Raw genomic sequence first — 26,186 nt, forward strand, 5'->3', positions numbered from 1 at the left:
GACCTGTGGCCAGAAGCCAGCGTGGAGACTCGGGAAACACTGATGGACAGCTGAGGTGGATATGAGGAAACAGGAATAGAAAACACGCCTCTCTCTTTCTCCAACCATGACGCTTTCTCTACTCTGTCCTTCCACAAAAATATATAAAAATGAATTCTAATTATAACACACATCCCTCTTTCTCCATCCATGCCTCTATACTTTCTGTCCCAAGACATAGACAATATACACTATACTGTGTATCCACAAAATAATTCTTATGACAGACTCACCACCAATAGGAGAGCAGCAGGAGCAGTGGCAAGGTAGCCACTGCTTGAAGAACTGGCCAATCACGACACAGCACCGCCAGCCCTGGCAACAAGAGCTCTGCCGCGATGGCAAAGAAACCGCTGACCATTTCAACCATGAGACGATGGGGAGGATCACACAGCTCCAGTCCTGGAGAACACAAAGGGAGATGAAGAAAGGAGATAAAGGATAGAGAGAAGAAAAATGCAACTGGAACTAGTAGCCAGAATGACCATAAGACTATTTGTGACCGTTTGTGAAATCCACTCTACCTTGACCTAAACTCCAATGCCCTAGTTCTCCTCCTTCAAAACCCCTCAGAGAAAACAAAGGAAAAAAATACTCATTTCCTTCCAGTATGTTCTGTCCTGCTATTTTTCCCCAACTCCCCCTTTTAAGAACTTTCTGATAGTAGATCACTGAGAGGCATTCCTCCAGAATTCAGCCTAAAACCAAAAGCCTGGACTCAATTTACCAGTGACCTTAGAGGAATGATCGAAGAGCAAATATGTATGTGGGTGTATTAAAGACAGGGAGGCCCACCGCAGTCTCTCAGGCTGTATCTCGCACCATTACTCCCACACACAGAAGGGTCTTAAAAACACACAGCACTCCTTGACTGCTTTCACTTAGCAAAGATTTGTCCACATACAAACACACGAGTTCACACAATCACCTCACAATCACAGGAAGGTTACAGCAAGAAAACCCAGACCCCCCCCCCCCGAACAATGGAACAACATCGGGGAGGAGGCGTCTCTTGGTCCAGGGGTATATCCCACAGAGCCTTGTGTTACCTCACACTCAAGCTATCTCAGAGAGGGAGAGGGGTGTAAAGGGGGGAAGGAGGGGGTGAGTGAATGAGTAATGCTCAGCTTGGTTCAAGGGTGTGATTCCAACCACTGCCCTTTGAACCCTAACATGTACAGCAGTGCAACAAGATGGCACCCGGTGACCCGGGTATCCGATCACAGCCCCGACACACAGTTAATCCCAAACCTGTCACCTTCCCCTATCCGTTTAACTTCCCTCTATGACTTTTCCCTTCATTGATCCTTGATGTTTGTTGGCAACAGAGGGAAGCCCCCAAGTTTGTAACCCAGAGGCTAGGGGTTGGTGTGGGATCATGGGGTATAAACAAAGGAACTTCTAAGCAATAAAGGGCTATGGGCAACCAGGAAGTAACATAAACATAAATCTGGGACAGTCCAAATAGTATGAAATGTTACGTTTTGTATGTATTCATTTGTGGTTGTCCGTCATCCATTTCATTCGATACGTTACGAATTTGCTGAACTTGTGATATGTTACAGATTCCAATTTGTTGTGGCTAATGTGCTAGGTGGCTAACGTTTGCTGGGTTAGGGGTTAAGAGTTAGGTTAAAGTCATGCTAAGTAGTTGCAAAGTAGCTTAAAAAGTAGAAAGTAGTAACAAATTTGCTAAAATTCTAAATTCTGTGATGAGAATCAAAACAGACAACCTTTGGGTTGCTAGACGTTTGGCGTTCACATTATATGCCCACACATCCACCCTGCTTTCGTTTGCCTTAAGTAACCATACCAAACATAACATATCATATGAGTGTCTCGGATTTACATTTACTATGTTAAGTCTACTCTTTGAGACCACGTTGCTATGGGAAGTATGGGGGAATACCATGTCAATATGTATTTGTTCTCAAAGTTGACGTGAAACCGGTTACAGTTGTGTATAACGTTCCATAGTTGGAAGAGTTAATTGTTGATTAGATGCTTTTTTCATTAATTAGGCTATTTTCTCTTGAACCATATAGTGTATCTGCTAGAAAGTCATGGAGAATATGGACACATAAATGAAAACTTTTTTATTTTATTTTTTAAATACAGTTATCCAAGTATAAATTACCAGAGCTATGATAATAAATAGATGGCAATCTATTTATTATCAAAATGACTGAAGATTCCCGTAACTTTGGAAAAATCACAAGTAGCTTTGCCCTACTTTTAGAAGAGTGCAAATGACATGTCGTGGCAGCGAATTGTCCCAGTTCCATTGATTTCCATACAATATTGACACAATGAATTAATCTGCTCACGCTATTGATTAAAGTAGAACAAGCTAATCAATTTCAGTCTGCAGTGCCTGCTTGGTAAATGTTGATGCGTGAGCAGTTAAGGTACTAACTTAGCAAAATACTCTGAACAAAACGCAACATGTAATTTCAAAGATTTTACTGGGTTACAGTTCATAAGGAAATTAGTAAATAAAAAACTTAAAATTAGGCCCTAAATCTATGAATTTCACATGACTGGGATTTGTTTTATTTTTCCTTTATTTAACTAGGCAAGTCAGTTAAGAACAAATTCTTATTTTCAATGACGGCCTAGGAACAGTTGGTTAACTGCCTGTTCAGGGGCAGAACAACAGATTTGTACCTTGTCAGCTCTGGGGTTTGAAATTGCAACCTTCCGGTTACTAGTCCAACGCTCTAACCACTAGGCTACTCTGCCGCCCATACAGATATGAATTTGTTTGTCACAGATACAGTACCCCCCAAAAAATAAAAGTAGGGGCGTGGATCAGAAAAAGTCAGTATCTGGTGTGACCACCATTTGCCTCAAGCAACGTGACATCTCCTTTGCATAGAGTTGATCAGGCTGTCTATTGTGGCCTGTGAAATGTTGTCCCTGTGAAGTTGCTGGATATTGGTGGGAACTGGAACAAGCTGTTGCACATGTTGATCCAGGGCATCCCAAACATGCTCAATGGGAGATGTCTGGTGAGTATGTAGGACATGGAAGAACTGGGACATTTTCAGCTTCCAGGCATTGTGTACAGATCCTAGCGACATGGAGCCGTCCATTATCATGCTGAAACATGAGGTGATGGCGGCGGATGAATGACACGACAATGGGCCTCAGGATATCGTCACGTTACCTCTGTGCATTCAAATTGCCATCGATAAAATGCAATAGTTTGTTGTCTGTAGCTTATGCCTGCCCATACCATAACCCCACCATGGGGCACTCTATTCAGAACGTTGACAATAGCAAACCGCTTACCCACGCCACCTGTCCGGTATAGTTGAAACCGATATTCATCTGCGAAGAGCACACTTCTCCAGAGTGCCAGTGGCCATTATAGATGAGCATTTGCCCACTGAGACGGTTTCTGACAGTTGCAGAGATTCTTCAGTTGTGCAAACCCAGCCTCATCAGCTGTCCGGGTGGCTCGTCTCAGACCATCCCACGGGAGAAGCAGCCGAATGCTAGACGGACGGAGCATCATATATTGTTAGCTTTCTTCCGTGTTTGAGAAGTCAAAGCCCTTAGGATTAGTTCTGTACAGCTGCCCCTGCCATCTTGATTTCCTTGCATTTTTTTCTCCTCTTCATTCTCGTACCGTCTGCTATTACTTTGACTAATTTAGTTAGCATTCTGGTAATAGATGCCTAATGGGCATTTTTTTTTGCATTTTTTGGGGTACTAAACCAGTAATACCGTTAATCCCGGGATGAGAGAAGGACGGTATGGCGATATGAAAATGTGGATCCTGCCCAACCCTAAACTGCCTCATTAAGTGTGTACTCAGGAGTGAGCGGTATTAGTAGGGTAAGTCAAGTGTACTTACTGGCGAGGTAAGAAGAGAGGAAGACCCCAGCCAACATGGCGCCCTGAGACAGGCGTAGCAGCAGAAACACTACAGGGCTGTTGGACAGACACACAGCTACTCCTAACAGACCGGACACAGACACAGACAGCAGGAAGCCCTGTCGACGACCCAACCTGAACATAGAGAAAAGACAGTTAGAGATACATAACTTCCCATGCACACATATTAAACAGTCATAACAGCCTAATAAAAGTGGTGAAATGAATACAATTGTAGTCTACAATTATACAAACACAACAGGGGGGGGGGGGGGGTTACCAGTCACACACGGTGCCCAGGAGGACATATCCCACAATCCAGCCCGTCATGAAGCAGATGTGCTGCAGAGGAATCTTCCAGTAGTCCCTACACACTAGGTTCCACTGTGGAGCAGAGAGAGAGAGTGAGATGGTGAGTCATTCCACCTCAAAAAGAACAAGAAAGAGGCTTGACACCCACCATCTCAGATTGTTCTGAAATTGTTTCTGTAGTTGGAAAAATATAAAATTGTGGCCTCCCGAGTGGCACAGCGGTCTAAGGGACTGCATCGCATCACTACAGATCCGGGTTCGATCCCGGGCTGTGTTGCAGCCGGCGACAATCGGGAGACCCCTGAGGCGGCGCATAATTGGCCTAGCGTCGTCCCGGGTTAGGGGAGGGTTTGGCCGGCTGGGATGTCCTTGTCCCATCATGCTCTAGCGACTCCTTGTGGCGGCCGGGCGCCACAAGGAGCAAGCAGTGTGTCAAGAAGCAATGCAGCTTGGCGGGGTCGTGTTTCGAAGGACACATGGCTCTAGACCTTCGCCTCTCCCGAGTCTGTACGGGAGTTGCCATGATTGGACAAGACTAACTATCAATTGGATATCACAACATTTGGGAGAAAAAGGGGTAAAAAGTACCAAAAAAAACCATACACAAAAAAAAGATTAGCATTCCTTAAACATTATTTGATCTCTGAGGGATGAAGCTAATTGATTTAAACTAAATTGGCCATTTTAAATGTATGGTATTAATTTACTGTAGTAACTACTTGGGTGCAATCAATTAGCTTAATTTCTCAGAGATAAAATGTTGTTTCAACAAAATAATGTTTCAGGAAGGCTAATCTTATCTGTTTTCTAACTATAGAAACGATTTCAGAACAATCTGAGATGGCGGGTATCATGGCTTCCTGAAATGACACAGAATGACCTTTTTGCCACATAGTTAGGAATGGAGTTCAAGAGCCAAGTCAAAGGAACCACTGAAATAATGACATAATAGGTGGCCTATTTCTTCATCAGGATTTTATTTCCATGGTAGAAAAATTCCGGGGGCAGATTGAGCATACCCTATTTTTAAGGACAGTTAATAAACATGCCTGGAAAATGTGTGAAACTGTAGCTCCTTTCTCCCTTATTATTACGTAAGTAAGAATTATAGGCCAGTGGCACACAGACACACACTTGAGAGCAACGGAGCACCTTGTGTGAAGGAGGAGGAATTCAGCTGTGTGATAGATATCATCTCCTGATTGAATAAGAGTGACTGCAGATAGGTTTATCACATTAGAGCCACTGCACTTTAGTTTCCAGTGCCTTCCACCATTCCTGACCCTACTCCAATGCTTTCTTTCTTCCTCCCCCATCTCTTAATTTGCTCTCTTTCCCTCCCTTGCTTCATGTCTTGATCTGTACCTATCATCCAACCCCTTAAATCAGGGCCAGAAGGACCTCCATTCCTGCTGTATGTTTATACCCCCGTAGGAACAGGAACAAATGTCCTGTGACATCACAGAGAAGGGAAGCCAGGAGTGGGGGGTCAGGGCTGGTTGCTTCCTATCGCCAGGGAAACATGTGAGAGTAAATACTTCACATCAGGGCCACTGCCTCCCTTGTTGATTTCCTGTCCAGCCCGCACACACTGTCTCTCTCTTTCACACACACACACACACACACCAGTATTTGCCTTGTGTCTAAACATTTCCGTAACTGCTGATATTTTTGTTTACCATGATCCCTTTTATGTATTTGCACAGTGGGATGGGCCTGCCCCTTTTTTGATATTATAATGTACTGGTGAGATTAGTCCAAGAGCAATAAGTCAACATTTAGTTAGCTTTTCCCTAGAAGCAAAACAGGACAACTTTAGAGAGGCATTGATTGTGCTGGTCTGAAATAAGAATATAAGCCTGGTAGTAAGAAATATGAAAAAGGGTTCCCTTATATTATAGCCACATAAATTCAGTTGAGCTCAAGTGTTCCTTGTTTATGAGATGGCTACAGGTCAGTACAGAAAGATGAACGCTCATCCAAAGAGTGACCCCTCTCATGTGCTCTATTGAGGACATATCTTCCAAGGAACTCCATCAGGGTGGAGGAACACTGCTGTCCCTGCATTTCCTGTTGTGCTGCTTTCATCACATAAACACCCATATTGCATGGCTCTGCACAGCAGTCCCGTAATGTAATTATTATATAAACAGACTAATGTGATCTGATAAAAAATAATATCAGCACTGTTTCTCTGGTAATCTTATTCAGGACATAACCAAAACAACATGTATCCCAGGGTTAAAAAGTCCAAAGCATGTTTACCAACGACAGATTTGAGCAATGAGTAGGCCAAACAGGGCATCCCGTGTCATCTATTGATGTTACCTATTGATAACCAACTTTAGGCCCAGCAGTCTGTCTGGGACAATATCAATTAAACACACATGTTACAAAGCCCGAAGTTAAAGGCTAAACCCAAATCTACTCTGAGTAGGCTACATTGAATGGATGAAGAACATTCGACAGGGTTTGGCAAAGATATCCACACATTAGCCTGAAAAAAAGGCTACTTGTAAACCAAATTAGTTAAGGTAAATGCGTCGTCACAAAAACATCACTTGCACATGAATGATTGCTAAGCTGGCACAAACTCTCCAAAAACAACCACAAACCATCGAATCCAAGTAGATATTTGTTTACCTCTGTCACGTAGTTGCTCTGAAGCGCCGCAGCTTGGTCGTACTCCCATCCTCTCGTACATGGCACTATCTCCTTTGGAATGTTGTCTATGAAGTTGGAGACGTTTCTAGGGTATTTATAAAGTTCACAGTGACTCAGTCCAGAGCCATTCACCCACGGTATGGTAAAATTGAGATACCCTTGTCTGGAATAATTACTGAAAAGAAAACCTGAAGGTAAAAGAGCCGGGTCGGGTTTACAGTGGTACGACCCGGGAATCAGAGTGTAAAAAACGTCGCAGAAAAGGTTCAGCGTCACAGCAAAGTTCGGAAACCAGCTGAATATGGAAACAATTCTGTTATATCGTCCATATCCACCGATTCTGGTATAAATCTTCGTTTCAAAGTCCATTGTTAGAGACCGTGCCGAAACCGCTGTTCGTCAGTGGTGCGGGACATCCACACACACCGCAGGGCATGGCAGGACAGGCTAGATGAGGAAGCACAACTCCAGTCAAGTGGGCAGGTCGGTGAGTAACCGAAATGTCATTGGTGGGAAGTCCATCTGCTCGTATGCACTGTAGCCTAGGCCTACTTCGCACTGACAGATTGCCATATTTATTAACTTCATTCAGAGGATGGCAGAAGGGATCGAGTTGTCAAGTCTATTTTTACGGTTTCATTCACTTAACATGGACACCAAACACTGCTCGAGGAGTCAGGTAACAGGGGAGGTGAATAGAGGTCTACTGGAATTATATTTTGGAGTGGAGGTGTCACTGTCAATGGAAACGCTTGTATGATTGCAAATGGTTACCTCTTCATACCTGGTTAATACGTAGCCTTCTATAAATGCTTGTGTCAGCAAATATGTCATCTACTGGTCATATTGCATGGCAAAAATAGGCCTGTTATATATCCACAGGTCTTGACGTTCTTCTCAAAAGTCTAAACCCCTCATGATCATAGATCTAAATATCAGCCAAAAACATACACTTTTCCAGGCGTCCTCCTGCTGGCAAAGCAAAAGATAAGCACCAGTGTTTCCGCTACCTCTGTATAGACAGTTTTCTAATTGGTTTCAGTTGACCACTTTGGTGCCACAGAAGCCTGAATGTTGCCTCGAGGGCCTTTGGGACAAACTAGGGATTAAATAAAGGGATAAAAGTAAAATGTAAATTAGCTGTCAGCTAAATCTGGTGCAACACATCCCTTCTCATACTGAGACTGATGATTTGTTGTACATAGTCCCTGCCAAATAAAGTATACACGGGTGTAAAGTGTTACACGTGTATACTGATTGGTATTCTATCAACTTAACTTGCCTGTGATAAATGTGCTAATCAATCTTAATTAATAAAGAATATACATTTCCTCATTTAGCTCGGAAACTGTGTGCGTGTTGGCATGGTGCTAAAAATAGATGTGCCCATCTCCCGAATGACAAGGCATATTTAATTAAGAGTACATGAATGAGAACAAAGTAAAAGCAGAAAACAGGAAATATTTCAAAATTTTATTTACGAACATAATCTCTGAGGAACAACAGCAGTTCTCGCGCTCTCTGTACATGCAACTGTAGAAAATAACAATTTAGAATTTTTACTTCTCCGTTTAGTATTTTTTATTTTCTCGCCTTTGTTTTTGCAGGAAATCAACACAGCTAGAGGTGAAAGTACTGGATCTTTTACAGCACTGACGATAGCATCAACAAACCCCTTCCCCCATAGCTGCTCCAACAATATGTACACATAATTCAACTACATTGTACAAATAAAAAAAGTGACATTGTTACATCACCTGCAGCGAACGCACTGTCCCGTTGCTGTTAGAACCCCACATTCTACGCAAGTTTAGACTAGTACAAAGAGGAGGGTGCAAAACGTCCTGGGATATTTATTTACAACTATGTACAATGTCTCCAACGCATTACAGGAGGAAAATTTACACAGCGGAGACCTTTAACTGAAACATACCACAGGTGTCGGAAAGATAATAAATATGTTATTTGTTACCATTTAAAGAGTAGTTCTCCATGCTTTATTTGTCATTTCCCATTCTAAAGAATAAGCTACTGTCTTGTTCAATAAAGGAGAAAAAGAAAACTAGAAAAAGGCTTGAAATTGTGATTCTATTATGCAAAATAACAGTATGTCCAGTTAAATATTAAATGAACACTCAGATGGACACAGTAGAGGTAACTTGTTACAGACTGATGAGAGGTCACAGGGTAATCTAGGGCATGACTAAGTGGTTCACTGTATGGGGGGAGATGGGAATGAGACAGGTGTTTGTTACATTTCCTAATAGAAATGATTCTTCACTGGTGTGTCTTGGAAATAATATTTGGACATGTGTAAGGGACACCAGTGTCTGGACAAAAATCACAGGGGATGTTGTCTTTATCAACCAAATGTATTAAAATAAATGCTAATGAAAAATACACATTTTAAAAGGTTAAAACTATTGCTCTGTATGTTTGCTGCAAGCTTTGAATACCGAGGTTGGATTTGACACTGTAATTAACTATCACAATTTCAAGCCTTTGTGGTTCAATAAATGATCAAATAAAGAAATCAAGGCAGGGCTCAAACCATTAAGGTGAGAGACACGAAACTGAAACACACTTGATGTCTTGTAAACAATATTGAGGGTGTGAGGGTGTAGTAATGGTATACATTCTGCTCATAAGAAGTGATTGACATGCCACTGGTTTTTTCTTATGTACGAAGCATAAAACACAAGACAAAGACAACACCCAACACTACATACACGGATCTGAAACACACAAGAATTCTGTTGACAAATCTGCCCCTCCCCCTCAGAAAAAAAGCCAAAAAATAAATAAAATAAAAAAACAATTGAGGGCTTTAATCAAACTGCTGAAGTCTACATGACCCTGACTACCTATGCTATGGCATTTATTTATGATTTTACTGCTTTATGACTAGATTTTCCTCTTTCAAAATGTCCAGGACTACAACTAGTCAACTGCCCGTACACTGGAGTAGCAACACCCATTGCACTTGAATAGACATATCATACACAGCTATGTTGAACGTGTGTACATAACGTCACAACATGTCACTTGATATTGCCATTAGGATGACTGACAGGCATCCTATGTGGTAGGTCAAAACATTAAAAAAAGAAAAATCAGGACCCACCAAAAATGAAGAAACAATCAATTCTCACAAATATTCCAATTGGATAAAAAACATGAACATCCTTAACTATCACTTTTGCAACATTCTTCCCCCCCTTTGTGTACGAGTTAACTAAGTCTGCTTTTTGGTTCATGAAATTGAGGTGAACGTTTAATAATTGTCTAGTCTAGGCCTTACTCTTAGCATGGTAAACAACCCAAGAGTATAGTATGATGGCCTACTGAATATGAATCAAAGAAACCCCTGACAAATACATACACCTACACTTGGAACAGTTGAGAAGCTATAGTGAAACAAACTACCTGCCTTTTAATATCTGTCCACTAAATAGTTCTGAATAAACTGGGTGATTGGTCATAGAAAGGATTTCTGAGTTGAACAAAAAAGGATTTTGATTAAAAGGCTAATTAAAAAAGATCTCATTCATGGGCATGTAAGTCAAACCTAGTTCTTTTAAATCAAAGAAACAATTTACCTATGTTACGCAGAGGAGTATGATCACCCTTTGAGTATTTGAAGAGTAGCACTTTCTACTACTGTAAACATATCTCCACTACTGTACAAAACTAGATAAATAGAGGGGGTCCATACTTGAACATTAGAAAAAGTTTGAGTTTAAACTCTCTGTCTCAAAATGTGCATCAGCCATTTCAAATCATGACATAGTGGCATGTGACAATGTTACGTTAGCTGTTCCACATTGCATAAACTGGGACATTTAGCCCTATGCTAACCTGATTAGTTGGCAGTGATTATTTCCTGGAACAAATTCCACATCAGTCTATCAAAGATCACAGACTTTATATCCACCAACCAAATGGCATTTCTAATTATAGGTCAACTTTTCCACCAGAGGGATATTGTAAGCCTCCAAATTCAAGGTTTACTTTTGTTCCACTTGGTCTGTAAAGTATAGCGTCCCAACATTGCATGACGCTAGCCACTAACTAGACAAAATTCAAAAGGCATGTTTTTGCATATATGGCAAAGTTTTTGCTTATCCGTTTCACACACATCCGTGTGCTTTAACGGGAAAAAGATAAAGGTCATTTAAGTTAATCGTATATTGCAAAAAAAAAAAAAGAAAGTTGAAGAGCCTCATGGTATTGTCAAATATCCATCATGTACCCCTATCACCATCGCTGCGAGGAGTCATGCAATTAAGGCGGTTAGACCCCTTCATGTCAAGCTTTTTTGTTAAAGGGGTAATGCCAACATTTTTATCTCAATATCTGGGTAACAATTAAGTACCTTACTGTGATTGTTTTCAATTAAAATGGTCAAAAATACAGTAGCTTCTAAAAAAAAAAAAATGTTGATTCTCCAGCAAGAACTTTGCTGGGACTGTCTGGGAGGGGCCTAATTGGAGGAGCCTAATGGGAGGGATGTGTAACCTGAAAACTAAATTATTGGCCTATTAAACTTATACTGCCTGGTCACCAGGCAGTCCAAAAACCCCACCCAGCCAAACAAGCTGACATTTCAAACAGCTCTTACACTAAAAGTGCATTATCATAATTTTCATATCTGTATTATTTCAACCTCAGTGTTGAAAGTGATTGACTGCACTGCCCCTTTAAGGAAATAACTTTACTAGTGGTCCTCAAAGCTCGATTCAAATAATCAATTTATGACCAAGTGGATGATTCTAATAATGCATATAAAATGTTGTAGCCTAAATAAGAAAATAAGTGGTGATTTTGGTCTAACAGTAGAGTTATACTATGCTATTCTATTCAGTATGTTAGGCCTATGTAGAATACTAATGAATCATTAAGTGATCTTGCGAGACATCGACTCCGCTTTGATCTAAACTTCATTCAAATCCTTAAGTCTATTAACGTACCTGTGTGACAAATCTAATTAATATTAAAACAAATCCCCATAAAAATCTGCCAGTTTAAGCTAGAGATATGTTGTTTTGCATGGGATGCATCTCCATCCACTGCATCCGCCGATGTCGGCCTTCCGCATCTGCGGTGGTCGGTGGCAGAGCTACAGCGCTGTTTGTCAGACCAGGAGACATTTTGAAAATCAGTCTTCTCACGAAAATGTCTATAGTGTCCAAACGTTTGGCCTACTAACTAATAGGACCAGTCTATGGAAAGATTAGACTATCAAGAACACAATGGGGTCGTGGTTTTGCTCTATGACCCCCACAACTGTCACGGTACATATAACCCTGGTACCGGTTTTAAAACAAATGAATGGAAGTATGGAGGTAGTTTTGTGCCAAAAAAAAGGGGTTAAATATGTGTCCCAAAAATATATATACATTTCCTGATCTCCTAGATATAGGACAGTCACTTCAAAACCTTATTCCTTATGATTAAATCTTTTTACTGTCTGTTTTTCCATTTATGAATGTGTTATTCAATTTGTTTCTATGGTCTATAGTAGTAAAGCCCAAATTCACAATTGTAAGTTCAACAAGCACCATTCTGAAAAGTGGCAGACAGTTGCAAATGGCAAGAATGACCAGGAGCCAGGCTCGCTACGTTGAGTTATTGGTCCAGTTGAAACTTCGTGTTTTTTTTTTATAACTTTGATTAGCAGATGGTGCCGGTTGACCTCTTAAGGATGCTCTCATGGAAAAGGGTTCTAATTTCCATCCATCTAAGTCAAGATTTGAAATTGACTGGTGCATAATTTATAACCTGACAATCACTGCCATCAGGTCAGGTTAGCATAGGGCTGTGTGTGTCTGGTTATATAATGGGAAGAGCTAACATTTAGCATTTTATCAAATGCAACGACGTCAAACGATTTGAATTGGCTGATGTGCATTTTGAGACAAGATATTTTTTTAAAGAAATTTCTATGTTCACGTATGGACCCAGGGAGTTTAGAAGCTAACACATTCCATAATTAAACCAATAATACATTTTTAAAACCAATATGGAATGTGGCCTGTATCTTTCCTAAAAAGGAGAAGTTTTAGGTGGTACACAGAAGAGATCAGGAACATTCATGTCAATCTGATGTGGCCTGAAAAACGGTTAACCTGTATATGATGCCTATGACAGTGACATTCAAAAAGGGAAGTTAAGGATTTCAAATATTGAGTTGGCTATCAGATCCCTAGTCTTGTGGCCTGAAAGTTCTCCAACATAATGAATATTATTCATAAAGACCCACACATACAATTAAAGTCAAATTAATGGGTAGATTAAAGAAAGAAAAAGACAAAAACAAAATCCCACCCAGAATTATAAATGTTATGGTTTTTCTTGTTAGTGGCACCTTCTTGTTAGTTGTTGTTATTTCTTTCTTGACCAATCCAGATGTACCCTTGTTTGACTTGCCCAACACTGAGTAAATTAAAAATATTCACTGTAAAAAGGCATTTTCTTGGTTTAGATTTTTTTCAGATATAATTGTGTAATAAAGCAATGACTAATATAACTATTCTATTCTTTAAATCATTTTATAACCATTTTGCTACATCTGAGGACTATAGTTGTGGCCCTTAGTTTGGGCATTGTTCAAAACGGTGGGGTTTTGTACTGCCTATGTACGTTGTGGTGATTCCAACACAGGTAACTCATTTTGACCAGCCCTGGACAAAACCTATAGATGGGAACGTTACAACTGTGCACTGGAGTCTTTAAAATACTGACAACGTGTGCACATTTTGGCCCATGGGTATGAGGGGGAAAGTGCTGCCCGAAAGTGAACTGTACATACAAAGATAATTTTTATTCATTTATTTTTTTACACTTAACTGAGTGATGTTACAGTACATACGTTATTTACAACTGTGCAGTAATGTGTGGCAAAATAAATTATCTAGAAGGCAGCAAGAATACATTGGTTAACGAATATAAAAACTGTACATCATTTACGGAATACAATTTTTTTTCAGTTTTCTTTTTTCCCATTAAACTAATATTGGCTCTGTAGTGTTTCAAGTCACTTCCTCAGAAACAATTAAATGCCCAAGTAAAGAAACAGACAAAAAGAAGAATATTCTCCTCTAAACCACCATCTGTTTAGTCTTGAATCTTTGAATCGCAACATTCTTGTATTATTCTTTTATCCTGTTTTTCCATTTGCAGTCATAGTTGCAGGTGAACAGGTGTGTGTGTTCTACCTAGCTTGGCAGAGTGTCAGAGGCTGGTTCTTCCTGCATGCAGAGCCAGGTGACCAGACTCTGGTGGGGATGCTCCGGTTCATCCCCATTCTCTGCCTCACTCCTCTGCCCAGGCCATGAGGCGGAAGATGCCGTCTCTACACCTCTGGCATTAACCCCCTGACACACTCTATGGACCCTTGGCTGTACTCTGCTCTGCTCCGGGGCAGGATGCTGGTTCTACCGGGTGTGGTGGTGGGCTGTGGACAGAGAGGACTGAGGCTCTCTGACTGAGTGTGGCCTTATGGTCCCGACCAGAGAGACAGCGTCCACACAGACTCTCCTATCCTTTCAACAGGAAGAGGCTGGAGGTCCCGCAAATGCCACATGTTACACCACCACATCGCGCATGCATGCCCTTCTGACCATGTGCTGCTTTCTCCTCCTCAAGGCTCACCTGGAGCTCTGTGTCCACTGTGGTGCCTCATCCCCATCCACCAGAAGATGATTCAGAATGGTGGGAGGGCTCCTCTCCAGCGTTCCTTTGTGGTTTCATTTACGGGGACCAAAAAATTCAGAAAAATATTTCTCCCCTATTCTCTGTCCAAACATCACCTAAAAGGGAGGTGGTGTTGGGCGCTTCAAAGCAAAGCCGTTTTTTGCTTTTTATATTCTGAACAAAAGCATAAAAACTTGAGGGATGAAAGTGCAAGTTGTGTTTTTCCCCGGTAAAAATATGCTTCCTCCTCTCATGGAAGAGAATCATTAGCAAGTTTTTTTTTCTTTGAATTTTTTCTATATAATATATAGGTTTTATTCCTCTTCAAACCGGCTAGCCCTTACCATACGTTCTGTTTGATGTCTCTTTGAAAAGTGATGATATTTGACCTCTAACTCTGTGAACGAGTGCATGTTTCTGTCACGCGGGCAACAGCACAAAGTCATCGTTGACGTCAACCATTGGCACGTAGAAGGAGGGGACCTCGTTGACGCACAGAGACTTGTGTACAGCAGGGTCCAGCTCCTGCACCTTCAGTTGCCACTCCATCCTCTGCACCGCGTTCAGGGCAGCTGCCTCATGCTGCTGCCGCATTAACAGACACGTCTGAGAAGGGAAGAGAGGCCATTATGCTACTGCCATAAACAGATACCCGCATATCAACCAAACAGCAAATGTGCCATAAAATAAGATGTATGGTCCTTCATGCGGTCATATTTACCTTCATGCGGTCATATTTGTCATCCACATCCTGAATCCAGGAAATGAACTGGCGAGCATTGAATCGATCTCTCACTGACTTGTTCTCATCACCCTGAGTTAAAGATGACAAGCGTTAAAGCATGTCAGATGTTATTGTTTTATATGTATATAAAATATTAAGAGTAATTGGAAGGGCTGACTAAACAAATCCCACGTGAATGGCCCTGTCTGTCAACTTTCTGCCCACCTTTTTGACCACCCACAGACGCACCTGACTCTCTGTTGGCATGTTGTACACCTCAGAGTCCAGTAACATAGTGCAGGCACTGAATGGGACGGCCTGATTGGCTATCGTCCTTGCCGCTCTGCAATGGACCCGCAGTACTTCTTGCTCACACGAGACAATAAGCTTTTCCTGGAAGGAAAGTCAATACAATAACATTGGAGAGAGAGAGAGAGGGAAAGAGAGCGAGAGAGAGAGCGAGAGAGAGAGCGAGAGAGAGAGAGAGAGAGAGAGGGAAGACAGACTGGAGTTTCAACTTTACTTCAAAATCTTTTTGAGCAAACTGATAAGGTTAATGTGAAATGTCACACATTTTTTACGGTGCTTGGTTGGAGAAATGCATATTGCAGTTGCATTTCTATTACATAGCAGCTTTGAACATTCATCAAAGGATCGTTCAAAGCACTCCTTCTCAGTACGACTTCAGAAGTGAGATGGATAGATATTAGGGAGGGTACAGTGAGCCCGTGTTCTTACCCTCTCTATGCTGTGCTGCAGTCTGAGCTTCCCCCTCACTGTCTCCTGCTGTCGAAAGAGCTCCTTCAGGGGCTCCGATAACGATGGAGGTGGAGCAATCTGAGAAACCAGGGCAATGATTATTTGAGGTCATGATGTAACAAATCTTTCCATTGCAACAAAGTTCAAACTTTTGTTGTAAATGTGCTGTTAGGTTATTATAGGTGACAGTTACTTGACCTGTATCATTGTAATGAAATCTATGAATCAACAGATGTGTGAACATTTGTAGGGGAAGGGAGGGACTCACCACAGGGATGTGCAGCTTGCTGAGAGGCTTGCCATCCAGCAGGTAGGAGCCTGTGTAGGTCACATACTCAGCGTAGCACTGAGGGGCCTGTGGTGTGATGTAGCACAAGATCTTCCTCTTCTCCTCTATTTTTTTCCGTATCTGCAGGTATTCGAAGTAAGGGTTAGAGCGGTCACTGTGGTAGGGTTCTATGTCATCCAGTTTGATGGCATTGACAATGACAGCCAGCGTCTGTTGAATCATCTCCCTGGTCTGCTGCATGGCTGTGTTGACCAGCTGAACCTGCGGTTTGGGGAACTTTCTCTTGCGTGGATGCTGCGTCTGGGATTCCTCTTCCTCCACAGGCCGCCCTTTAGTTTTGCTGACCACTACAGGAGGCGGCGGCTGGGGAGTCGGGGTAATGGCTGCTGTGGTGGAGATGGTGGTGACAAGTTCCTTTTCTTTCTCCAGAACAACAAAGGGGACAAAAGTAGGGGTGGGAATAGGGGTGGTTGTGGTTACAGCCATGCTCATGGTGACAGGGGTAGGGGCAGATGGAGGTATCACGCTAGCAGGTATAGTGGTGGTGGTTGTACTCTCTGCTACCACTCTACTACTCTGCTTTTTGTGGTGGTGGTGGTGGTGGTGGTATTCTCCTGTTTTGCCAGCATCTGGGCCCTGTTTCTGGTCATCCTCTGTGGGATCTCCTCCACCTTCTTGGGAAGGTCAGTTGCCAATGTTGTCAGAGTGACCGTGAGCTTAGATGTTGTCTCAAGAGCCTCCGAAACATGGACTGTACCAGAAATCGTGACAGCAACTGGCAGAGGAACTGAGGGGACTGGACTGCAAGTTGGCCCAACAAAGGGATCTGATATCTGCCCACTTTGTTCTGTTTTAACAGTTGTCAAGGAGTCCATACATGGAGTAATTACAACTGATAATGACTCGGTCAGTGACATCTGCCTGTGATGCTGAGTATTGTTTGTATTAACAGCTGAGAACATCATGTTTCCATCACTCTCATCAGTCTCTTCATATGTGGCTCTGTTTTCAAAGACCTGTGGTTTCACAAAGTTATTTTCAGGGACATTCTGAGGCTCAGACTCAAATTCTGGTTGGAAATTGTGTGTTGGTGAGGGCACAACCAAATCCTGCAAAGAATCATTGAGTGGTAGGACCGCGGAAGGGCACAGGGGTTTGGCCAGGATAGGCAGGTCAACTTCCATAAGCTCTTCACCCTCTATTGTTTCAATCGCAGGAGGCCTTATATGAGCAGGTGGAGGCTTGTAGTCGGCTGGCTCTGCATCTCTGACGTCAAGCTCTGGCATCTCCTTGTCTGGCAGGGAGGTCGGGAGGGAGAGAGAAGGGAGGTCAGGTAGAGAGAAAGGGCCAAGATCATCAAGCTCATCCACTGTAGCTGAGAACGGGTCTGTCCAGGGCACCACTGGCTCGTTGCTTACTGCTAGAGGTATATGGCTCTCAGAAGTAAAGCCATGGGAGTTTTGTCTGCCATCTTGTACTGCACAAGAAAGCTCTGAGTCCATCTGGTGATTATCCTCCAAGTTTGGCTTGCAGTCTGTGAAGAAAGACTCTAACCTTGTGGAGGATGAGGTGGTTGTCAAGTAGTTTGGTTCCAATTCCATAGGTGTCATTTCAGGTCTTGCTGGAGAAATTGGAATGTCCTCCACAGCCTCTTTTTGCTCGTCAAAGTCAGGGTCAGGCACATAAGACCTGTAAGCAGCATATGGAGGGGTCACTGATGGATGGCCAGGTATGGCAGTAATGTGCTGCAAATCACTGTCTGAATGCGAGAAGGGGCTGGTTATCTTGGAGACCGCTGCCTCTATTTCCCCATAAGTCCTTTGAGGAGATTTCAAAATCATCTCAGAGTTCCAGCTGATGGTATGATCACTAGAGTTCTCCACCAGGTTGGGTAGTGGATGTGGGGGAGTCAACTGATGCACCTCTGCAACTCTTCTCTCAGGAGATTCAGCCCAGCCCTTCCGCAAAGGCTCTTCAACCCTTGGAGGAGAGAATGAGCAGACGTCCCTCGTCTCCTCAGCAGCATGATGATCAGCATCTGTTGGTTCTTCAAGGTCCCCTTCCTCCTCCTCTTCTTCATCTTCCTCCTCCTCCCCCTCCTCTTCGTAGTCCTCTTCTTCCTCCTCCTCCTCCTCCTCAACAACAGGGGGCAGATACTCACTGCCACTGACTGGGTCAGAGGGAACAAGACTGTGCTCACTTTGATGAGGCTCAGAAAGGTCATCAATATCCAGAGGAGGAAGAGCAGCAGGTGCAGGGGTGGGTGGAGCAGCAATGTCCAGACATGGCTCCTGGGGGTCAGGTCTGTGGACTGGCGTTGAGGGCTTCATCAGGAAGTTGTTGTAGACACTCTCAGATAGGTGTTCACAGGTCTCTGTGCCAGCCATTGCTGTGGTGGCCCCATCTAGTGCAGGCTGGGCAAGTTCCAGCCCGGGAGACAGCATCCTAATAGGTGAGAAGTAAGGAGGAGACAGGCATTCAAGTCTTTCCACTGATGCTGACTTGTCTTCTGGAGGCTGGGAGGCTGCCAAGTCAAACTCAGAGGCGTCTGGCAAAATGTGTTGTAGAAACTTGCCAGCTTCAGCTTTGAACTCATCTTCCAGGGGTCTTCTAACATCAGACGAAGCCGATCGACTGACAAGGGGCAACTGGAGATTCTTAGCTGGAGTTATACAAGTCCCTTCTTGGAAGGTGTGTGATGAGTTGGAGTACCTGTCAAAGAAGGATGGGGAGCAGGCATTCATTGACATGGCCATGGCTGATGAGTTCTGACAATCTAACCCATCAAACATTATATCAGGGTAGTCCTCTGCACTGCAGGATGGAGTCCGTGGCGTCTGCATGATTTCCTCATAGCTGGGACAAGAGATTACAGATGTGGGGGTGGGAACACCCGTTGGTCTATTTTGATCTTGCCGAGGTGAGGCAGGGAGATTTTCTTTCATCTGATGGCCTGCAAGCCAGTCCTTTGAATTTTGAGTGTCAATGGGTTGTGGCTTTCTTTCTGGAGACATAATTTGAGCTGGGAGACCAACATCTTTGAGCTTCTTCTCTTTCAATGCAGATTCTAAACTATTTGATTTTTTGGATGATAGTTCATTGCGATTTTTCTTTATTTCCTCAGTGGACTTCGTTTTATCCCTAAGTTTAGGATCCCCTGATCTGTGTCTTAGTTTCTCCATCTGCTTCATCCTCTCCTTATGCTTCTTATGGCGTTCTTCAATCTCCTGGTCTTTTAAACCTAACATTTGCCCAAAGCTGGTTAGTTTGAGATCCCCATCAACCAGAAGCTTTGAACGTGGACGGTTGTCTTTGCGAGCTGTGTCTTTAGATTGAATTACTTTTTCATTTTCTTCTTTAACCTTGGACTTAACATGGTCCACCCTACTGTCTTTGTCCAAAGAGTCTCGGTTTCTCTCTTTTTTCACATCAAATTTGGGACCGTCTTCCTTTGATCTTTCCTTCAAATTGGTAATTTGAGGACTCTCTTTCAATCCAGATTTGATATCCTCCTTGGAGTGTTTAAGGGATCCAAAGCCATCCGTGTACTTGTGCTTCTCCTCTTTGACTTTCTCCTTATGTTTCTCTTTTTTCTTTTTGTCCTTGATCTTATCACTGATGACAGTACTCAGTTTGTCTTTGTCAGCTTTTTTAGACATCTCCTTTTCAAACTCCAATGTCTTCTCAAAATCATCTTTATCACCCTTAGACCCAAATGGAAATGTGTAAGGGTCCGCTTCTAATGGCATAGGCTCTTTCTCGAAGGGCAGACTTTCTCTGCGTCCATAGGATTCTCTTATTTCCTCTATCTTGTCTTGTTTATCCCCCTTTTCCTTCTTGACTTTGTCCTTCTCCTTGTCGTGACTCTTTTTGGAGGATGACGAAGATGAATGCCGGTGCCTCTCTTTCTCTCTGAACTTGTCTTGAGGATTAGATATGGAGAGTGAGTCTCGTCTCTCATCAGTAATGTCTGGAAGGCTGATGTTGGAGGAATCATAGTAGCTGCTGAGCACTGGCTCATGAACCTGATCAGTGAAGCTGTCTGAGGATAACTCACTGTTCTTGTCATTGGAGTCATCCTTGTAGTCATTCATGGCCTCTTCTTCCAGTTTCTCCAAGAGCGACTTTTCATTTTCCCCACTCCCCTTTGAGGGCTTTCTGTCATTAACATGATCTTGCTTGTCTTTATATTTACTCTTGGTCTTTTCCTCATTGGCGTCCCTCTTGTCCAACAGCTTCTGCTTGTTTTTCTTCTCTTGGTTTGAGTCCACAGACATTCTGTCTTTGCGTTCTTTGTGTTTTGCATCAACAGAATCCTTTACTTTCTTATCTTTGTTGTGTTTCTCTAAGGAACCCTTCCTCTCTTTCCCCATATCAAATGTGGTCTTGTCTTTTTTCTTGTGGTCTTTTTCTTTCTGTTTTTCTGTTGTGTGTTTGGCCTCAGCAGAATATTTTCTGGGTTTTTCCGTTTGGAAGTGATCAAGCTCATCCCTGTCAGATGTGGAGTCTTTCCTGTGAGAATCGGACAACCCAAGGGAATCACTTAACTTGGCCACACCCCCATTGTAATTGTCTTCTTCATCCTCACTTTCATCTGTGAAAATGTCTGCGATCTTGTACCATGTTTTCTCAGGTTTAACTTTCTCCGGTTTTCGCTCCTCCTTCTTCACCTCAAGGACATCTTTATCCCGGTCAGCATGCTTATCCTGCGAAGCCTTTTCTTTCTTGTCCTTAGTTTGTTCTGAAGACACCTTCCTGTCCTTGTCTTTGCTGTGTGTGTCTTTGTGTTTGTCTTTAGAGCCTCTGTCTGTGTCCTTTTCTTTCAAAAGCTTCTCAGTTGAGGTCCTCTCAGGCTTCTCCTTATCCTGTTCTATAGATCGGTCTTTAGGCTTTTCCTTGTGTTTGTCAGCTTTAGTCTTTTCTCTCTTTTCCACCCCATCTCCCTTTCTGTCCTTCTCTTTTCCAGAGTGGTTCCTTTCTCTAATTTCACATGGTTTGCTGACAGGTTCAATTTCTTTGAAGGAGGCCTCATTCCCATAATCGTCTCTTATAGACTCCTGTTTGATTTTCAAGTCCTTTCTTTCTTTAGTGAACTCATAGGAATCTTTTCGGTCTCTACTGCTGTCCGTGGAGTCCTTCTCTTTCTTCTCTTTGACAGTATCTGCTGATTCCTTTCGTTTCTTCTCCTTTTCCACAGAGTGACTGGAGTTGAGTTTCTGTTTTTCGGTCAAATCCTTTTTCTTGTCACAGATTCTTTCTGAAGAGTCTTTCTCTTTCTTCTTGGAGGTAGGCTCTTTCTCTGACCGTTTGTCATTATGATCTAATTTCTTGTCTTTGATTTTGTTCTCCTTCCTCCGGTCTCTGCTCTCTATTTTTTCAGTCTCAACGATCAGCTTTACAGTGTTGTTTGCTTTATATTCTTTGTAGTCCTTCACAGGAGGAGCATCCCAGCTGTCATCTCCATATAGGTCGCAGTCAGAGGAAAGGTCTGACGCCCATCGGTCGTGGTGGTCGTCTGAGGCACTGAGCTTGGTGTCTTCTAGGTTTAAGAAACGGTTACTGACATCATAGACTTCATAATCAGGCTCTTCCTTCAGAACCTTTTCTTTCTTAGATTTTTCCTTCTCCTCCCTGGCATTTTTCTCCTTATCCACCTTAATATGTTTTTCTTCTTTTTGCTCACTGCTCTTCCTGTCTGGTTTAGATGACTTGTCCTTTGACTTTTTCTTCTTCTCCTCTTTATGAGTCTTTTGTTGTTTCTCCTCCTTGGGCTTCTCTTTTTCCTTGAGGCTCTTTTCTTTTTCAGTTTTCAAGGGCTTTTCCCTCTCCTCCTTGCTTGGCTTCTCCTTGGTGGACTCTCTTGTTTTCTTGGATTTCTCCTCTTTAGCAGTTCTTTGCACCTCTTTTCCAGAAGACCAGTCTCTGTCCTCAGATTTGCCTTTCGACAACCTGTCCTCCTTTTTCAAATGCTCTTTTTCATGTTTCGACAGCTTGACCTTGCTTTCAGCTGGGGACTCAGTCTCAACAAGGAGTGACTTTTGCCTTGAATCATCAAAATCAAACGAGAAGCTTTTAACAAATTTCTCGTTCATGTCTTGATTGAGCACTAAACTGGGAGCCTTTTCTTTCTCTTTGTTTTTGTGCTTGTGTTTGACTTTATGCTTTTTCAACACTTTGCCATCTTTATCCGCTTTGGAGACCGTACTATCTGTGTTGGAGTTCTTGTGAAAGTCAGAGTTCTTTTTGTCTAGTGCATTGGTGTGCACATTGTTTTTCTTTCTGTTTTCCTGTGCTTTCTTTCTCACCTGTTTCACTGACTCGACACTCGAGTCGGCAGAGGAGTAGTCCGACTCACTGGAAAGCCTTGTTCTAACCGAGTCAGAGAGGGAGCTTACATCTGACCATACAGGAGATGACACAGTCTTCCAGCCATCTGTCCTCCACTGCTTTGGGTTATGCTCTGTCAGCGAGGGTGTCAGTTTCTGAGAGCTCATGCTTCCATGAGAAGAAGAGGAAGACGATGCAGAGTGAGTACTGAACGCAGAGGATTCTTTTAGGCTCATTGTGGAGTCCTTTATACAGTTTGAGCTCTTCATAGAGCCTTCATCATCCTCACTCCCTATGTCCCCACAATCAGAGTCAGAAGTGCAGAATTTGTCATTGACTTTACCAAATCTGACCTCCTTACTGACGTTATTCTTTGTCTCCTTCTTCCGCTTCTTCTTAACTTTAGTCTTCTCTTTCTGCTGTTTAGAGCTCAGTGTAGCAGAGTCCCGGGCCTTGGTATTAGTAGGTGGCGCTGGTTGCCGTGGTGTGGGCATAGGTGTGAAACACAACGTCCCATCATCCTCGTCTGAGCTGTCAGAGAGAATCCGTCGAACAGCCTTCTTTGGTGTGAGCGAGTTGCTTTTGGAATAGGTTTTGACCACCTCCCCCTCCGGTACTGAAATTAAGCCGCCAGCCTTGGTGACACTGGGAGACTCCTTGCGGAACTCTTTCTTGAGCAAGTGCTTGTCGTCCACCGGAGGGACGCGCTCTTCCTCATCATCCTCGTCAAACTCATACTCGTCCTTGACGGGGGTGGTTGTTGTGGATAGGGGCTGATCCAGACCTTTCTTCCCTTTCAGCTTCAGGCCCTTCTCAAACTCTGAGTCTGTGTTATTGCCATCAACCGAACTGGATGGGGCAAACGATGGGGCATCTTCTTCCTCTGAGGATTCTGAAAAATAGATAAATAACAGTTAAAGAACAGCAAAAATCTGTCACACCCAGTGGTGAAAGGAAAAGCAAGGAAGTTAAAATACAAGTAACAAATGGCAGAGTGAAGGTGTTCAGAGCTACTCATGGTATAAAATGCCACACACCTGACGAGCTCTCCTCACTGGAGGTATACGTGCCTTTTCCAAGCAACAGATTGAGCATCGTTGGGGAGTTCGCAACCTTCAACGCGGTTTCACCCCTTCTGTTGCTTTGTCGAGGGTCCCCTCCATACCTTAAAAGCAACTTTACCACCTACAAAGAAAAATAGACATCAAAACATTGGTCTCAGACCTAAACAGGGCAATTGGCTTTCGACATGAGCAATCGCAAACTGGAGTTACCTTGAAGTGCCCGTTGTTTGATGCGTCATGCAGAGGGGTGTCGTCGTCCAGGCCCTTGGTGTTGACCTCTGCACCGGCTGCCAGCAGCTGCTTGGCCACGTCGTAGTAGCCTCGGTTGCACGCTTCATGCAGTGCAGTCCAGCCTGTGAATCCCAAACACAGTTAAATAACGGCGCTAATGTTTCTCAAATGTCGGGTTCAAAATTATTATCACACCCAATTATGAACAATTTAGATGGCTAGAGAAGCAAAGAAATGTGCAACTATTTACATAAATATAAAACGTAATACAGAAGTATGGAGATATGAGGTGAAAAGCAGGAGCATGGAGGAGGAGAGAAGGAGGAGCAGAGAGAGAGAGAGGAGGAGCAGAGAGAGAGAGAGAGAGGAGGAGCACAGAGGCAGAGAGAGAGAGAGGAGGAGCAGAGAGAGAGAGGAGGAGGAGCAGAGAGAGAGAGGAGGAGGAGCAGAGAGAGAGAGGAGGAGGAGCAGAGAGAGAGAGGAGGAGCAGAGAGAGAGAGGAGGAGGAGCAGAGAGAGAGAGGAGGAGGAGCAGAGAGAGAGAGGAGGAGGAGCAGAGAGAGAGAGAGCGGAGGAGCAGAGAGAGTAAGATGACCACCAGCCTGCAGGGGCAGCGACTCACCTGCGAAGTCTTTTACATTCACGTCCGCTCCCTCACTGATGAGCTCCTTGATGCGGCGTGCCTCTCCGCGGATGGCTGACCGGTGCAGCCTCGTCTCGCCCCTCTCATTTCTCTTGTTTACTTTGTCTTTGGTTTTAGATGCAGAGTTTGGCGTTCCCTTCTGGCCCAGACTTGACTGTGACTGATGCTTTGGTGTTGTGTCTACAAGAACAGGACAAAAACAGAGTTTTAATAGAATTGGCATGATTCATTTCTATAGTAAAAACATGAGCCAAATGAGCATAGGGCTACATATTACAGTAGTAACATTATGTAACAGTGCAGAATATTTCATTGAAAAACAACTGTTACAACTCCATCGCCTGTAGGTGGCACTCTTGCTCAAGACATGAGGAGGAGAACTCCAAGACTCCAATTGCTCAAGTTCATTTCATCACATTTAGTGGATTAAACCAAAGCCTTAACCACATGTACATTATTGAGTTTGCAGAGCGTGGTCCTGAATGCTATTTGAAACTCACTTCATCTGGGTTCTGTCTTTAAGGAACAAAACTCAGTCATAGATTCATTTTTTTTAACAGTAGCAACCCGCCAAATAATACTAACAGAAAACATATAACCCAAATCAGAAGCACGACATAATCACCAACACAGATCAGCGCTATTACTTAATAAGAGGAAATAGCCTACTAAAGCAGACGTTACCCCAAACGTTTTAATCGCAATGTTTTTAACGACAGAACGTAAGTACAGCACTTGAAGAGGAAAAGCTAGATCCGATTCATCTAAATACAGATAGCAGATATGAAATGAAGAAAAGGCCTGGGTCTGGATATTGTGTGGTTTGGACCCCCTCAGACTCCATCCCTGGGATAAACTACTTTCATTTCCCTCATGGTTGAACGCTACATCCTAAAACAAAGCAGCAACAATTTATCGTACAGGAACGTGATACCAACTTCTAGAGCCCAAAAATCTCCCCACAACCAGCCAGACCCAGCAATGAACAGTGGATTAAGACAGCAGAGGTCCATTTCACTGCAGTAATGGAAATTGATGAGGGTTATCTTGTATAATTGAATTCTAATTAAGCAGTGTGGTCTGTTCTTTAATGAAGCATGGAGCAAAAGTGTGGCTGGGACTCTAAGCACCAGGGACACTCCCCCCCCCCCCCCCCCGCTGAACCCTCAGAGACGTGGCATCCATGACAAACACGCACCTGGACTGTTGACTGACTCTTCAGCCGTCATCTGCATGAGAAGAGCCACCTGCTGCCGCTCAGAGAGGGGGTACCCGGCCCGGATCCCTGGCATGCCCATCCCAAACGGCAGGCCTGACTTCCTGGTGTTGGTGGGCTCCTTTTTAATGCGCTTCCGTTCCGGACCTTGCTTTTCTGTGAGGAGAGAGGGGAACGGACAATGTGAGGCCTATGGGTAGCACAGACACACATACAAACACAGGATGGCAAATTGCTCAGGTTATATCGGCTTTTACTTCAGCGTGTCAAACTGAAGTGATTTCAATTCTGACCACAACAGTCATTGATAACGCTCATTCAACATCTCCATGGCAACAGGTC

General features: G+C 43.3%; 2 protein-coding genes across 3 annotated transcripts in view; both read right to left on the reverse strand.

Annotated features, from left to right (window-relative positions):
- Nucleotides 1–7,329, reverse strand: part of slc22a31 (solute carrier family 22 member 31) — a 15,317-nt gene extending 7,988 nt beyond the window's left edge. For both annotated transcript variants that reach the window (XM_064923034.1, XM_064923025.1), the window contains exons 1-5: nt 6,877–7,329; nt 4,202–4,305; nt 3,902–4,056; nt 273–441; nt 1–50 (exon numbers count right to left, since the gene is read on the reverse strand). The exon at nt 1–50 is cut by the window's left edge. In XM_064923034.1, the coding sequence (XP_064779106.1) occupies nt 1–50; nt 273–441; nt 3,902–4,056; nt 4,202–4,305; nt 6,877–7,266 (868 nt within the window). In that variant the 5' untranslated portion in view covers nt 7,267–7,329. The remainder of the gene's footprint in view (nt 51–272; nt 442–3,901; nt 4,057–4,201; nt 4,306–6,876) is intronic.
- A 1,027-nt stretch (nt 7,330–8,356) lies between these two features.
- Nucleotides 8,357–26,186, reverse strand: part of LOC135504466 (ankyrin repeat domain-containing protein 11-like) — a 138,713-nt gene continuing 120,883 nt past the window's right edge. Inside the window, 10 exon segments of the mRNA XM_064923089.1 lie at nt 8,357–15,198; nt 15,314–15,406; nt 15,542–15,709; nt 16,055–16,153; nt 16,344–16,949; nt 16,952–23,583; nt 23,729–23,876; nt 23,966–24,108; nt 24,608–24,808; nt 25,827–26,000. Of these exon segments, the coding sequence (XP_064779161.1) occupies nt 15,013–15,198; nt 15,314–15,406; nt 15,542–15,709; nt 16,055–16,153; nt 16,344–16,949; nt 16,952–23,583; nt 23,729–23,876; nt 23,966–24,108; nt 24,608–24,808; nt 25,827–26,000 (8,450 nt within the window). The 3' untranslated portion in view covers nt 8,357–15,012.

This window comes from Oncorhynchus masou, chromosome 2 (genome assembly GCF_036934945.1).
Source record: "Oncorhynchus masou masou isolate Uvic2021 chromosome 2, UVic_Omas_1.1, whole genome shotgun sequence".
Taxonomy (NCBI): Eukaryota; Metazoa; Chordata; class Actinopteri; order Salmoniformes; family Salmonidae; genus Oncorhynchus; species Oncorhynchus masou.